This window comes from Schistocerca nitens, chromosome 2 (assembly GCF_023898315.1).
Source record: "Schistocerca nitens isolate TAMUIC-IGC-003100 chromosome 2, iqSchNite1.1, whole genome shotgun sequence".
In the NCBI taxonomy this organism is placed as follows: Eukaryota; Metazoa; Arthropoda; class Insecta; order Orthoptera; family Acrididae; genus Schistocerca; species Schistocerca nitens.
The window spans coordinates 33,076,185-33,090,849 of record NC_064615.1 but is presented as its reverse complement, the minus strand read 5'-3'; the positions used below and the strand labels follow the sequence as shown (position 1 = coordinate 33,090,849).

General features: G+C 45.4%; 1 protein-coding gene across 1 annotated transcript in view; it reads right to left on the bottom strand.

Moving 5' to 3' along the window:
* LOC126235694 (G protein-activated inward rectifier potassium channel 3-like) overlaps positions 1–6,468 on the bottom strand; it is a 690,709-nt gene extending 684,241 nt beyond the window's left edge. The window contains exon 1 of the mRNA XM_049944441.1: positions 6,401–6,468. Coding sequence (XP_049800398.1) covers positions 6,401–6,459 — 59 coding nt within the window. The 5' untranslated portion in view covers positions 6,460–6,468. The remainder of the gene's footprint in view (positions 1–6,400) is intronic.
* Positions 6,469–14,665: the final 8,197 nt, after the last annotated feature.

Here is a 14,665-nt window from a genome sequence, read left to right as displayed (position 1 = left end):
GAGAAAATATAAAAACGCAGTAAATGAAGCAGGCAAGAAGGAATATAAACGTCTCAAAAATGAGATCGACAGGAAGTGCAAAATGGCTAAACAGGGATGACTAGAGGACAAATGTAAGGATGTAGAGGCTTATCTCACTAGGGGTGAGATAGATACTGCCTACAGGAAAATTAAAGAGACCTTTGGAGAAAAGACAGCCACTTGTACGAATATCAAGAGCTCAGATGGAAACCCAGTTCTAAGCAAAGAAGGGAAAGCAGAAAGGTGGAAGGAGTATATACAGGGTCTGCACAAGGGCGATGTACTTGAGGACAATATTATGGAAATGGAAGAGGATGTAAATGCAGATGAAATGGGAGATACGATACTGCGTGAAGAGTTTGACAGAGCACTGAAAGACCTGAGTCGAAACAACATTCCATTGGTACTACTGACGGCCTTGGGAGAGCCAGTCCTGACAAAACTCTACCATATGGTGAGAAAGATGTATGAGACAGGCGAAATACCCTCAGCCTTCAAGAAGAATATAATAATTCCAATCCCAAAGAAAGCAGGTGTTGACAGATGTGAAAATTACCGAACTATCAGTTTAATAAGTCACAGATGCAAAATACTAACGCGAATTCTTTACAGACGAATGGAAAAACCGGTAGAAGCCGAAGTTTGGATTCCGTAGAATTGTTGGAACACGCGAGGCAATACTGACCCTACGACTTATCTTAGAAGAAATATTAAGGAAAGGCAAACCTAAGTTTCTAGCATTTGTAGACTTAGAGAAAGCTTTTGACAATGTTGACTGGAATACTCTCTTTCAAATTTTAAAGGTGGCAGGGGTAAAATATAGGGAGCGAAAGGCTATTTACAATTTATACAGAAACCAGATGGCAGTTATAATAGTGGAGGGGCATGAAAGGGAAGCAGTGGTTGGGAAGGGAGTGAGACAGGGTTGTAGCCTCTCCCCAATGCTATTCAACCTGTATATTGAGCAAGCAGTAAAGGAAACAAAAGAAAAATCCATGGAGAAGAAATAAAAACTTTGAGGTTCGCCGATGACAATGTAATTCTGTCAGAGACAGCAAAGGACTTGGAAGAGCAGTTGAGTGGAATGGACAGTGTCTTGAAAGGAGGATATAAGATGAACATCAACAAAAGCAAAACGAGGATAATGGAATGTAGTCGAATTAAATCGGGCGATGCTGAGGGAATTAGATTAGGAAATGAGACACTTAAAGTGGTAAAGGAGTTTTGGTATTTAGGGAGTAAAATAACTGATGATGGTCGAAGTAGAGAGGATATAAAATGTAGACTGGCAATGGCAAGGAAATCGTTTCTGAAGAAGAGAAATTTGTTAACATCGAGTATAGATTTAAGTGTCAGGAAGTCGTTTCTGAAAGTATTTGTATGGAGTGTAGCCATGTATGGAAGTGAAACATGGACGATAAATAGTTTAGACAAGAAGAGAATAGAAGCTTTCGAAATGTGGTGTTACAGAAGAGTGCTGAAGATTAGATGGGTAGATCACAGAACTAATGAGGAGGTATTGAATAGAATTGGGGAGAAGAGGAGTTTGTGGCACAACTTGACAGGAAGAAGGGACCGGTTGGTAGGACATGTTCTGAGGCATCGAGGGATCACAACTTTAGCATTGGAGGGCAGCGTGGAGGGTAAAAATCGTAGAGGGAGACCAAGAGATGAATACACTAAGCAGATTCAGAAGGATGTAGGCTGCAGTAGGTACTGGGAGATGAAGAAGCTTGCACAGGATAGGGTAGCATGAAGAGCTGCATCAAACCAGTCTCTGGACTGAAGACCACAACAACAACATGGCTCACATGCTGGTTCAAATTACAGGTATATAACATTAATAATACTATATAACAAGAATATGAAAATACAAAACTACGTATAAAACTAACTAAATTTCAATACCTAGATTCCTAATCCATATAAGAACCGTATCATCAGCAAGGGACATTCATCTCTAATGTGCTTTATTGGCTGGTTCGCAGCCCCACAGTCACAAACCGGAGAGACTGTAGCACCGCATTTGTAAAGAGAATCTGCGCATCATCCATGCCCAGTGCGAGCTTTGCTCAATTTGACCCACAGTTTCCTGTCGATTTCTGTGCCAGCAGTATCAGAGTTATACTTTCGGAACCACCCACGCTCTTCAGGATTTTCAGTAATTTGACAGCTCTGGTCCCACAGGTCTCTCACCCTGCTGTTGCTGGCATCTAGCTGTTCTGCTTGCCGTAATGGTGGGTTTCTCTAAAGGAATCTATTTCGTCTTAGACTTGCTATGTCTTCCTGTATGGGTAATTATAGGCTCTCCGGCAGCTTTCGGTATTCCCTAACCAAGGCCTCGCTTCTGCGGATTGCGGTGGATAGATGTTGCTCAGCAGAAGAAACCAATAAATCGGTGTCGGTCGGATTGCCCCAATTATTAACAGCATAGTATCGTTCAACTGGACGTCGATTACGTTGGTGTGGCGGCTGTTTAGCCACACCGGGGCACATTACTAGGCTGCTGAGAAGACCAGCGCAATGGGTGATGTGCGCAAGATATCTTTTGAAGCTCCCCATGCCATTCCACACAATTTTTGAGTAACATTTTTACGAGGTTTTATCTTCGCAGCAGTACTTTCAAGATGTTTTCTATATGAAAGGTAGCGTTCAAGGGTGAAACGAAGGTACTTAGGGTACTTGTTATGGCAAACAGTGTTTCCGTTAAGTTTCACTCTGAGCTCCGTGCTAGCTTGTTTGTTTGTCAGATGGAATGTACATACTTCAGTTTTACTTGTAATGGGTTTGAGTAAGGTCAATCAGAAACGCATGATTAACACTTCGACGTCTCACTCTTTGAAGCAAAGAACACGTGGTATCATGTAACGACTGTTTAGTGAACGTAGACGACAGAAGGACGTGGTGCCATAGTAGTGTCGACGAAAGAAGATTCCCTACAGTTGCAGTAGGCTTGACGCGGCTCCTTCATGCGTCCATCTCAAACAATCACGTAACGCGATTTTGTATACGTATCTATAGCAACGGGTGAGTGTTGGCGCAGCTCTATAGACGACCGCCGCTTTCACCTGCAGCCGTTTACGCTTCGCAGTTGAAAGCTGGCAACAGCGCTGCTAGATCACTTATTTCGCCGACTCTGCTATAGTAGTCATGTTAAACAGCAAGTAAGACCCGAGCAGGTTGAGCATCGTGGTCATCGAAAGCGCCTAGCTTCCTGTCGCTTCTACATAGTAAAGTTTAACGCGGAAAGGCTATTACCATTAACAACTGTATGTCATGCTCTATCTTGGCAGCTGTATTTAGTGGGCAGTGCAGCTGTATTTAGTGGGCAGTGCTTCGCTAATTGAGCTAATCAACATGACAAGGTGTACCTTATAAGCCAAAACATGATAACCACCGCCGACCGCAACGTTTGATGCAGCCTGGTGGCCTTGCGGGAGCGTGGCGCAGTAACAATACTACACTACTGGCCAATAAAATTGCTATACCAAGAAGAAATGCAGATGATAAACGAATATTCATTGGACAAATATATTATACTAGAACTGACATGTGATTACATTTTCACGCAATTTGAGTGCACAGATCCTGAGAAATCAGTACCCAGAACAACCACCTCTGGCCGTAATAACGGTCTTGATACAGAGCTTGGATGGCGTGTACCGGTACAGCTGCCCATGCAGCTTCAACACGATACCACAGTTCACCAAGAGTAGTGACTGGCGTATTGTGACGAGCCAGTTGCTCGGCCACCATTGACCAGACGTTTCCGATTGGTGAGAGATCTGGAGAACGTGCTGACCAGCAGCAGAACATTTTCTGTATCCAGAAAGGCCCGTACAGGACCTGCAAAACGAGGTCGTGCATTATCCTGCTAAAATGTAGGGTTTCGCAGAGATCGAATGAAGGGTAGAGCCACGGCTCGTAACACATCTGAAATGTCACGTCCACTATTCAAAGTGCCGTCAGTGCGAACAAGAGGTGACCGAGACGTGTAACCAGTGGCACCCCATACCATCACGCCGGGTGATACGCCAGTATGGCGATGACGAACACACGCTTCCAATGTGCGTTCACCGCGATGTCGCCAAACACGGATGCGACTATCAGGATGCTGTAAACAGCACGTGGATTCATCCGAAAAAATGACGTTTTGCCATTCGTGCACCCAGGCTCGTCGTGGAGTACACCATCGCAGGCGCTCGTGTCTGTGATGCAGCCTCAAGGGTAACCGAAACCATGGTCTCCGAGCTGATAGTCCATGCTGCTGCAAACGTCGTCGAACTGTTCGTGCAGATGGTTGTTGTCTTGCAAACTTCTCCATCTGTTGACCCAGGGATCGAGACGTGGCTGCACGATCCGTTACAGCCATGCGGTTTAGATTCCTGTCATCTCGACTGCTAGTGATACGAGGCCGTTGGGATCCAGCACGGCGTTCCGTATTACCTTCCTGAACCGAACGATTCCATATTCTGCTTACAGTCATCGGATCTCGACCAACGCGAGCAGCAATGTCGTGATACGATAAACCGCAATCGCGATAGGCTACAATGCGACCTTTATCAAAGTCGGAAACGTGATGGTACGCATTTCTCCTCCTTACACGAGGCATCACAATAACGTTTCACCAGGCAACGCCGGTCAACTGTTGTCTGCGTGTGAGAAATCGGTTGGAAACTTTCCTCATTTCATCACGTTGTAGGTGTCGCCACCGGCGCCACCCTTGTGTGAATGCTCTGAAAAGCTAATCATTTGCATATCACAGCATCTTCTTCCTGTCGGTTAAATTTCGCGTCTGTAGCAAGTCATCTTCGTAGTGTAGCAATTTTAATGGCCAGTAGTGTATGTAAGCGGAGCAGAAACGGACGGAGGATCACCGTACCGAAGATATGGGCAGCAAATGTGGAAATCCATTGAGATAAGCGGCTTTGACGAAGGGAAGACTATTATTAAACCGAGCCTGTGAACGAGTATCTCGTAAATGGCGAAAGTGGTTGAATTTTCACGTGCTATTGTAGTGAGCATCTACGGAAAGAGATAGAAGGACAGTGAAGTTATCACTAGGTGGTAAATGGTTGGACGACCACGCCATTTCACAGAACGTGGGGTTAGGAAGTTTGTCTGCTCTGTAAAGTATGATAGATGGTGATCCGAGGCTCCTCTGCCGAGAGAGCACAATACTGGTGCACGTACAAGTGTTTGGGAGCACACCGTTTATTGCACGTTGTTGAACACGGAGCTCCATAGGAGACCACCCCTACGTGTTCACATGTTGACCCAGCGACGTCGGCGATTACGACTGCAGTCGGTACATGACCATCGGGATTCGAAATGGCTCTGAGCACTATGGGACTTAACATCTGAGGTCATCAGTCCCCTAGACTTAGAACTACTTAAACCTAACTAACCTAAGGACATCTCACACATCCATGCCCAAGGGAGGATTCGAACCTGCAACCGTAGCAGCAGCGCGGTTCCAGACTGAAGCGCCTTGAACCACTCGGTCGCAACGGCCGGCAAGATCGTGCTCGGGATTCGACCGTCGATCAATGGAAACGTGGCGACTCTTTGGTTATCTCACGTTTTTGCTACACTAGGTTGACGGTCGTTTCCACAAACGCCGTCATCGAGGCGAACGGCAGCTTGAAACGTACAGCACGCCTCAGACGCAGGCTGGTGAGAGCTGTATTCTCCTGCGCTTGTATGGCACCTGTGTTAGAAATCGAAGATACACTGACAGCTGCAAATCAACCACCTGCATCCCTTCACGCTTAATGTCGTCCGCGACAGCGAAGTCATCTTCCAGCAGTACAACTGTCCGTGTCTCGGAGCCAGAACCTTGCTACAGTGGTTTGAGGCGCATTATACTGGACTCACGTTGGTATCTCGGCAACCAAATTCGCCTGACGTAAATCTTATGGCAAACATCTGGGTCACTATCGATCGCCATCACCGGGTACGCAAATCAGTGACCCCATATTTACGCGAATTACATGACCTGTGCGTAGACATGTAATGCCTCCAAAGCCTACCAGCAAACTCCCGGATTCCTGATACGCAGAATCAGCAACGGATTTCGTTTCAAAGACAAGAAAACAAGCTATTAAGCAGGTGATCATAATTTTTTGGCCCTCAGTGTATTGGCAAGTGTCCCCGATTGAGCGTCGGTGACACACGGTCTTGAGGTTGGCGTCACGTATCAGAAATACAACAAGCTGCTTCGTCGCGTAAGCTTCAGTCACCTCATAAGGAACTAACAGTGTACTTACGTAATTCCGAAATATGAAATGGCGTCTCTAGATTCATGAGCTTATTGAAGCCGCGCGGCCTTGCGCGTATAGCGAGGCAGAGCACGTGTTGGAATAAGCCGGCAGGTTACCTGGGCGACAGCAGGATCCGCCAGCGGCGCGTGCTCACTGGCGCCAGAAACCTCTGCATGGCGCGCTTCTCTGGAGCCCACACTGACCGCCGGCCGCCGCTGCCGAGATAAGCCGGCGCTCCGCCCGACCTCGGCCGCCTTATCGCCAGGGGTCGCAGCTGACTGACGGCTCCATTCCCGCACCGCCCCATCTGGAGAGCCCTTGTCATCAGTTTCTCCACAGTCTGACGCGATCGTCCGTCTTTTTCTGACGCCCATCTCTTCATCTTTCCGCACTTGTTATGGTCCGCATTGGCGGGAGTGCTGTCGAGGATGGAAGGCGCCTTCTCGTTGCGTTCTCACAAGGCAACCTCCCCATCGCACCCCCCTCAGATTTAGGTATAAGTTGGCACAGTGGATAGGCCTTGAAAAAGTGAACACAGATCAATCGAGAAAACAGGAAGAAGTTGTGTGGAACTATGAAAAAAATAAGCAAAATATACAAACTGAGTAGTCCATGCGCAATATGGGCCACATCCAGGATAGATTAAGTCAGGAGCACCGTGGTCCAGTGGTTAGCGTCAACACCTGCGGAACGAGAGGTTCTTGGTTCAAGTCTTCCCTCGAGTGAAAATTTTTACTTTCTGTATTTTCGCAAAGTTATGATCTGTCCGTTCGTTCACTGACGTCTCTGTTCACTGTAATAAGTTTAGTGTCTGTGTTTTGCGACCGCACCGCAAAACCGTGCGATTAGTAGACGAAAGGACGTGCCTCTCGAATGGGAACCGAAAACATTTGATCGCAAGGTCATAGGTCAACCGATTCCTCCACAGGAAAACACGCCTGATATATTCTATACGACACTCGTGACGGCATGTGCGTCACATTACAGGAATATGTTGTCGACCCACCTAACTTGTACACGTGGCGAATGCGTAAAAAGATTCTTCTACCTTGCCCAAAAAAGTGATGAAAACATAAAAAATTAAACTTTTCACTCGAGAGAATACTTGAACCAAGAACTGTCGTGCCGCAGCTGCTCACGCTAACCACGGGACCACGGCGCTCCTGACCTCGGACTATCGTTGATGTTGCCTATCTTACGCATGGACTACTCAGTTTTTTCATAGTTCCATACAACTTCTTCCTGTTTTCTCGACTGATGTGTGTTCAGTTTTTCAAGGCCTATCCACTGTGCCAACTTATAACTAAATCTGAGGGGGGTGCGATAGGGAGGTTCCCTTGTCAGCGGAGAGAGACGGGGAATACATTGGGACGAGACCAGTTAGCCCTCTCTCCATATCTATAACTACAGGGGCTGAACAAAACTATAGAGAAATGCATGCTTGAATATAACCGTAAATGATAGCCAAGCCTGCAGGTTGCACTGTTGTATCTGGTTGCGCTGTTGTATTTGATTAAGAATGGCACCTGTGGAATGCCCTCAGTGCGTTGAAAGTGTCAGTCGGGTTATGTTGGAGCTAAGTGAATTAGACATTAGCAAATTGTTGGTGGTCGTATGGTGTGTACTTCCGTAATCGAGGTAGCCGAAATGTTTGGCATTTCAAAAGGCACTGTATCGAAGATTTATATCGCATGCAGGGAAAGCGGAGATACGTCATCCTCTAAGTCGCAACGCGGAAGACTGTGTGTGTTGAATGATCGTGACAGACGGTCGCTGCACAATATTGTGACGAAAAACAAGAGGATGACAGCTGCGAAAGACACTGCAGGTCTGAATGTTGCACCCGCAAACCGTGTCAGCACCAAAACAACACGAAGGAAGCTCCATAAATTGCAGGGCGAACTGTAACTCGAAAAACAGTCAGTAGTGATGCAAATGACCGTAACAGGAAAACGCGGTACTGAAGCCATAAAAAGCTAGACTACGGACCAATGAAAGAAAGTCATTTCGTCGACTGAGCCTTGTTTCACACTGTTTCCAATGTCTGGCAGAGTTTACGTCCAAAGAGTGAAACATAGCCGGGCTTCGGCGACGATTTGCGCAGACATTTCGTGGTATTCCCCGAGCCCCACTGGCGCGATTCAGTGTCGAATTACTTGATTATTTGTCCATATTGGCTGATAAAGTCCACCTCATGGTACAGTGTTTGTTCGGCAATGGTGATGCCATGTCCCGAGGCGACAGGTTCCCCGCTCGCGTAGCTCGCATCTTCCAGGAACTGTTTTGTGAGCACGGGGATGAACTGTGGCATCTCCCCTGGCCACTACATTCAGCACAGATCAATCTTATTGAGCTCTTGTGATCTACTTTGGAGGGAAGGGTGCCTGATTGCTATCCTCGTCCATCATCGTTACCTGATCTTGCGACTATTTTGCAGGAAGAATGGTATAAGATTCACTTGAAAACCACACAGGATTTGTGATTATGTACTCCGAGACGATTGGAAGCTTGGCTGAAGGCCATCGGTTTTCCTACACCGTATTGGACATGGTAATGTGTCGTGTTTTTGGTGTTTTCATATTTTTGTTCAACCGCTGTATATCTAGATATGTATTCTACAAACCACTGTAAGTGTATGGCGGAGGGTACTTCGTACCAATATTGTCGATTTTCTGCCCTATTCCTTTCGCGTATTGAGCGATGTGAAATCGACTGTACGCACCTCTCTCATAACGTATTCTCATTATACCTATACGAATTATACCAGGTGTTAGCAGAGTAATCGTAGAGTCTTCACCGAATATAGGCACTTGAAATTTAACCAGCAGGGTCTCGGGAGAATTATGTTGTTACGCCGTCTTTCCTCCATGGTTTCCCTTTCAACAGCAGACAAGCTTGTAGGTGCGGCAACCACAGCTATAAGTATTTATCTTGGGTATTAATAGAGCGCTTCAGCTGTAGTTAGTCTTTTATTATTGCATCACTACTACTTTAGTGACACTAAAAGCCACATGTTCAGGTGAACATATAAGGAAAGCATTAGAGCTAAAAAGCTTGGAACTTTTCCACACAACATTCGTTGTCCACCAGAACAAAACTACAGCTAAAGGGCGTATGTCATAGAATAAGTCTGCCGATCATATCTGTTAGACTTTCGTATTACGTTTCACGATACAAGCAGTGCGTCTATGAATTCATTCGATTTCTGTTGTCATGCGTGCTTTGATACGGACTCCAAAGGTAGAGATAGTAGTCTAGCATTCGTAGCACTATCGCCTTATGTGCGATTTCTTTTACAGATGCACTGCTCACTCCCAGAACTTTTCCAAAAAGTATAAGTTTTTCATTCTGCTTCCCTACTGATTTTAAGTGTCAGTCGTCTCATTTCGTATCACTTATAGCTTCGTGTGTTATATGTATTTAAGATGTCCAGCGAAACTTTGTAATGGTACACTACAAGGTTCTGTCTTTTTGTTATAGGGACTGTCTTACATTTAGCCTCATTTAAAGAGAGCTGCCAAGCTCCTGCGTACAATTGCTCCATATGTTTAGAAGCCTATGAGTGTCAAAAGAAGTATGTAATTACACGTGACGTCGACAAAGATCGCTTGTGTATCGGCTGTCCATACGTATGCGTCTCTGCGCAAATTTTTGGTAAAAAGCTAGCAACGTGAACCAGCAATCCCAAGTGTCGCACACTGGGCTGAATGGCTGTCAGCCGAAACATCGTGGCAAGAAGTTGACGTTATCCAGCAGCAATCCCGATACTTCATGAAACGACCTTCATTGACACAATTTCTTTGATAGTTTCTAACCCTACGCCATAAACATATTGAATATAATTTTTTATACTAATTCATTCGTTCACATGTCGTGCTCCGTAAATTTCACGATGAAGGAGGGCCTTCACGGATGTGGCAAACGTCGAGAGACTTTATGCATGACGTATGAACTTATGAAACAAATCCTGATGGTGTAATTACAAAACCTTTAGCAGTCAGTATGCAAGATAAAATCTTCATCACAGTTGTAACATTTGGAAAATTTACTAACATTGCTTCATAACGCATGATGGTTAAGGGCATTACTTGGTAAATAATAACGCTATCAAATATAGTAGATCAATGTCCTACTGGAATGTGATGTCACTGGAGAGATTGCATAGGGTTAAGAGTTTGAACTTCTATTCTGGAAGTGCATAGTTCAAATCCCTGTCCGGTTATACAGGTTTGGAAATTATTTCGTTTCAGAGGAAAGCCGGAATGATTTCTTGAGTGACGCGATGATGGATTATTGTAAAACCGAATTCTAATGACGGCGTCATCTTTATTGAACTGTCAGGTATCACACTAATAGATTTCTCTCGTTAGATACCAATTCGCTTTCCACCAGTGGTATCGATACGGCTAAAGATAAGAGTGTAACGTTCTAAACGGGTCGCGGATTAAGAAAAAAGACACATGGCAGTGAACTAACCTATTTCCTCTTCTTAGAACTTAAAAACCATTAAAAATCGTTCAGCTTAAGAGTCAGCCTCCAGCATGCGCAACATAATTTTGCTGGCGACTGTTGTGACTGGACTATCAATGTTCATCCTCTGCAGGCTCCCGATGTGCCATGAGCATGGACTGGGGTATTCTACAAGTCGCGAATACGACTGCTGTTAGTGACATTGTACATGGAAAATGGAATATTCAGGAACGGATTAGGCCGCAGAGTACACATTTGCCACTAAGATAATTTGAGCCAATTGGGATCCTAACACCGCATCGGAAAAAGACATCTACTGACAGGCACACCCCTATCCTGGTAGCGATCTCTAGACATTTTATTGTTCATTTCGGATAACATGTAGCTTAATACTTCTATTCTGTACTGAAGGCAACATAGGAGAGAGGTAAAAATGCAGTGTGTTAAGAATTTCAGATTCACAATCATCTACATCCACCTCATACTCCGCAAGCCACCCAATGGCCTGTGGCGGAGGGTACTTTTCGAGCCATTGACTGATCCCTCCAACCCTGTTCCACTCGCGCATAGCGCGTGGGAAGAATGATTGTCGGTAAGTCTCTGTATTGGCTCTAATGTCTCGAATATTTCTCCTCGTCGCTATTACAGGAGACGTATGTGGGGGGAAGTAATATGTTGTCCGACTCTTCCCGAAAAGTGCTCTCTCGAAATTTTAATGGTAAATCTCTCCGTGATGCACAACGCCTCTGTTTTAATGTCTGCTAACGGATTTTGTTGAGCATCTCCGTAACGCTCTAGCGCCGACTAAACGGTCCCGTGACGAAACGCGCCGCTCTTCGTTGGATCTTCTCTATCTCTTCTATCAGTTCTACCTGGCTGGAATTCCACATAGACGAACAATACTCAAGAATCGGTTGAACAAGCGCGTTATAAGCTACTTCCATCGTGGATGAGTTACATTCCCTTAACGTTCTTCCTATGAATCTGAATCTGGCGTCTGCTTTTCTCAATATTTGTTTTATGTGGTCACTCAACTTAAGATCGCTCTGGATAGTTACTCCTAGGTATTTTACGGCAGATACTATTCCCAGCGGTTTATCAGCAATAGTGTAGCTATACAGCAGTGGACTTCTCTTCCTATGCACGCGCAATGTGTTACATTTATTTACGCTCAGTGTTAACTGCCAGCACCAGAATCATTCATCAGTACTCTGGAGGTCGTTCAGCAAATCTTTAGTTCCTTTTGGCGTTCGTACTTTGTTATAGACAACCTCGTCATCTGCGGACAGCCTTAAGGAGCACCCTAAATTTCTAGTACATCATTTATATACAGGGTGGTCCATTGCTAGTCACCGGGCCAAATGCCGGCCGAAGTGGCCGTGCGGTTAAAGGCGCTGCAGTCTGGAACCGCAAGACCGCTACGGTCGCAGGTTCGAATCCTGCCTCGGGCATGGATGTTTGTGATGTCCTTAGGTTAGTTAGGTTTAACTAGTTCTAAGTTCTAGGGGACTAATGACCTCAGCAGTTGAGTCCCATAGTGCTCAGAGCCATTTGAACCGGGCCAAATATTTCACGAAATAAGCATCAAACGAAAAAACTACAAAGAACGACACTCGTCTAGCTTGAAGGGGGAAACCAGATGGCGCTATGGTTCGCCCGCTAGAAGGCGCTGCCAGTGGTCAAACAGATATCAACTGCGTTTTTCTTAAATAGGAACGCCCCCCCAATTTTTATTACATATTCGAGTAGTACGTAAAGAAATATGAATGTATTAGTTGGACTACTTTTTTCGCTTTGTGACAGATGGCGCTGTAATAGTCACAAACGTATAAGTACGTGATATTACGTAACATACCGCCAGTGCGGACGGTATTTGCTTCGTGATACATTACCCGTGTTAAAATGGACCGTTTAGCAATTGGGGAAAAGGTCGATATCGTGTTGATGTACGGCTATTGCGATCAAAATGTCCAAGGGGCGTGTGCTATGTATGCTGCTCGGTATCCTGGACGACATCATCCAAGTGTCCGGACCGTTCGCCGGATGGTTACGTTATTTAAGGAAACAGGAAGTGTTCAGCCACATGTGAAACGTCAACCACGACCTGCAACAAATGATGATGCCCAAGAAGGTGTTTTAGCTGCTGTTGCGGCTAATCCGCATATCAGTTACAGACAAATTGTGCGAGAAGCGGGAATCTCAAAAACGTCGGTGTCGAGAATGCTACATCAACATCGATTGCACCCGTACCATATTTCTATGCACCAGGAATTGCATGGCGACGACTTTGAACGTCGTCTACAGTTCTGCCACTGGGCACAAGGGAAATTACGGGACGATGATAGATATTTTGCACGTGTTCTATTTAGCGACGAAGCGTCATTCACTAACAGCGGCCCGCATCTCGTGGTCGTGCGGTAGCGTTCTCGCTTCCCACACCCGGGTTCCCGGGTTCGATTCCCGGCGGGGGCAGGGATTTTCTCTGCCTCGTGATGGCTGGGTGTTGTGTGCTGTCCTTAGGTTAGTTAGGTTTAAGTAGTTCTAAGTTCTAGGGGACTGATGACCATACATGTTAAGTCCCATAGTGCTCAGAGCCATTTGAACCATTTGAATTAACAGCGATAACGTAAACCGGCATAATATGCACTATTGGGCAACGGAAAATCCACGATGGCTGCGACAATTGGAACATCAGCGGCCTTGGCGGGTTAATGTATGGTGCGGCATTATTTGAGGAAGGATAATTGGCCCCCATTTTATCGATGGCAATCTAAATGGTGCAATGTATGCTGACTTCCTACGTAATGTTCTACCGATGTCACTACAAGATGTTTCACTGCATGACAGAATGGCGATGTACTTCCAACGTGATGGATGTCCGGCACATAGATCGCGTACGGTTGAAGCGGTATTGAATAGCATATTTCATGACAGGTGGATTGGTCGTCGAAGCACCATACTATGGCCCGCACGTTCACCGGATCTGACGTCCCCGGATTTCTTTCTGTGGGGAAAGTTGAAGTATATTTGCTATCATGATCCACCGACATCGCCTGACAACATGCGTCAGCGCATTGTCAATGCATGTGCGAACATTACGGAAGGCGAACTACTCGCTGTTGAGAGGAATGTCGTTACACGTATTGCCAAATGCATTGAGGTTGACGGACATCATTTTGAGCATTTATTGTATTAATGTGGTATTTAGAGGTAATCACGCTGTAACAGCATGCATTCTCAGAAATGGTAAGTTCACAAAGGTACATCTATCACATTGGAACAACCGAAATAAAATGTTCAAACGTACCTACGTTCCGTACTTTAATTTAAAAAACCTACCTGTTACCAACTGTTCGTCTAAAATTGTGAGCCATATGTTTGTGACTATTAGAGCGCCATCTATCACAAATCGAAAAAAGTGGTCCAACTAAAACATTCATATTTCTTTACGTACTACACGAATATGTAAAAAAATGGGAGTTCCTATTTTTTAAAAAAAGTTGATATCCGTTTGACCTATGGCAGCGCCATCTAGCGGGCCAACCATAGCGCCATCTGGTTTCCCTCTTCAAGGTAGACAAGTTTCGTACTTTGTAGTTTTTTCGTTTGATGCTTAATTCGTGAGATATTTGGCCCGATCGCGACCAATGGACCACCCTCTATATTGTAAACAGTAACGATCCTATCACACTTCCTTGGGGTACTCCGGAAATTACATCTATCGATATTATTCCGTTAAGAGCGACATGTTGAGTTCTATCTGCAAGGAAGTCTTGAATCCAGTCGCAAATCTGCTCCGATTCTCGGTAAGCTCGTATTTGTTTCACTAAACGGCAGTGCGGAACGGTGTCAAATGCCCTTCGGAAGTCAAGGAACACGGCATAAACCAGAGCGCCGTTGTCGACGGCCAG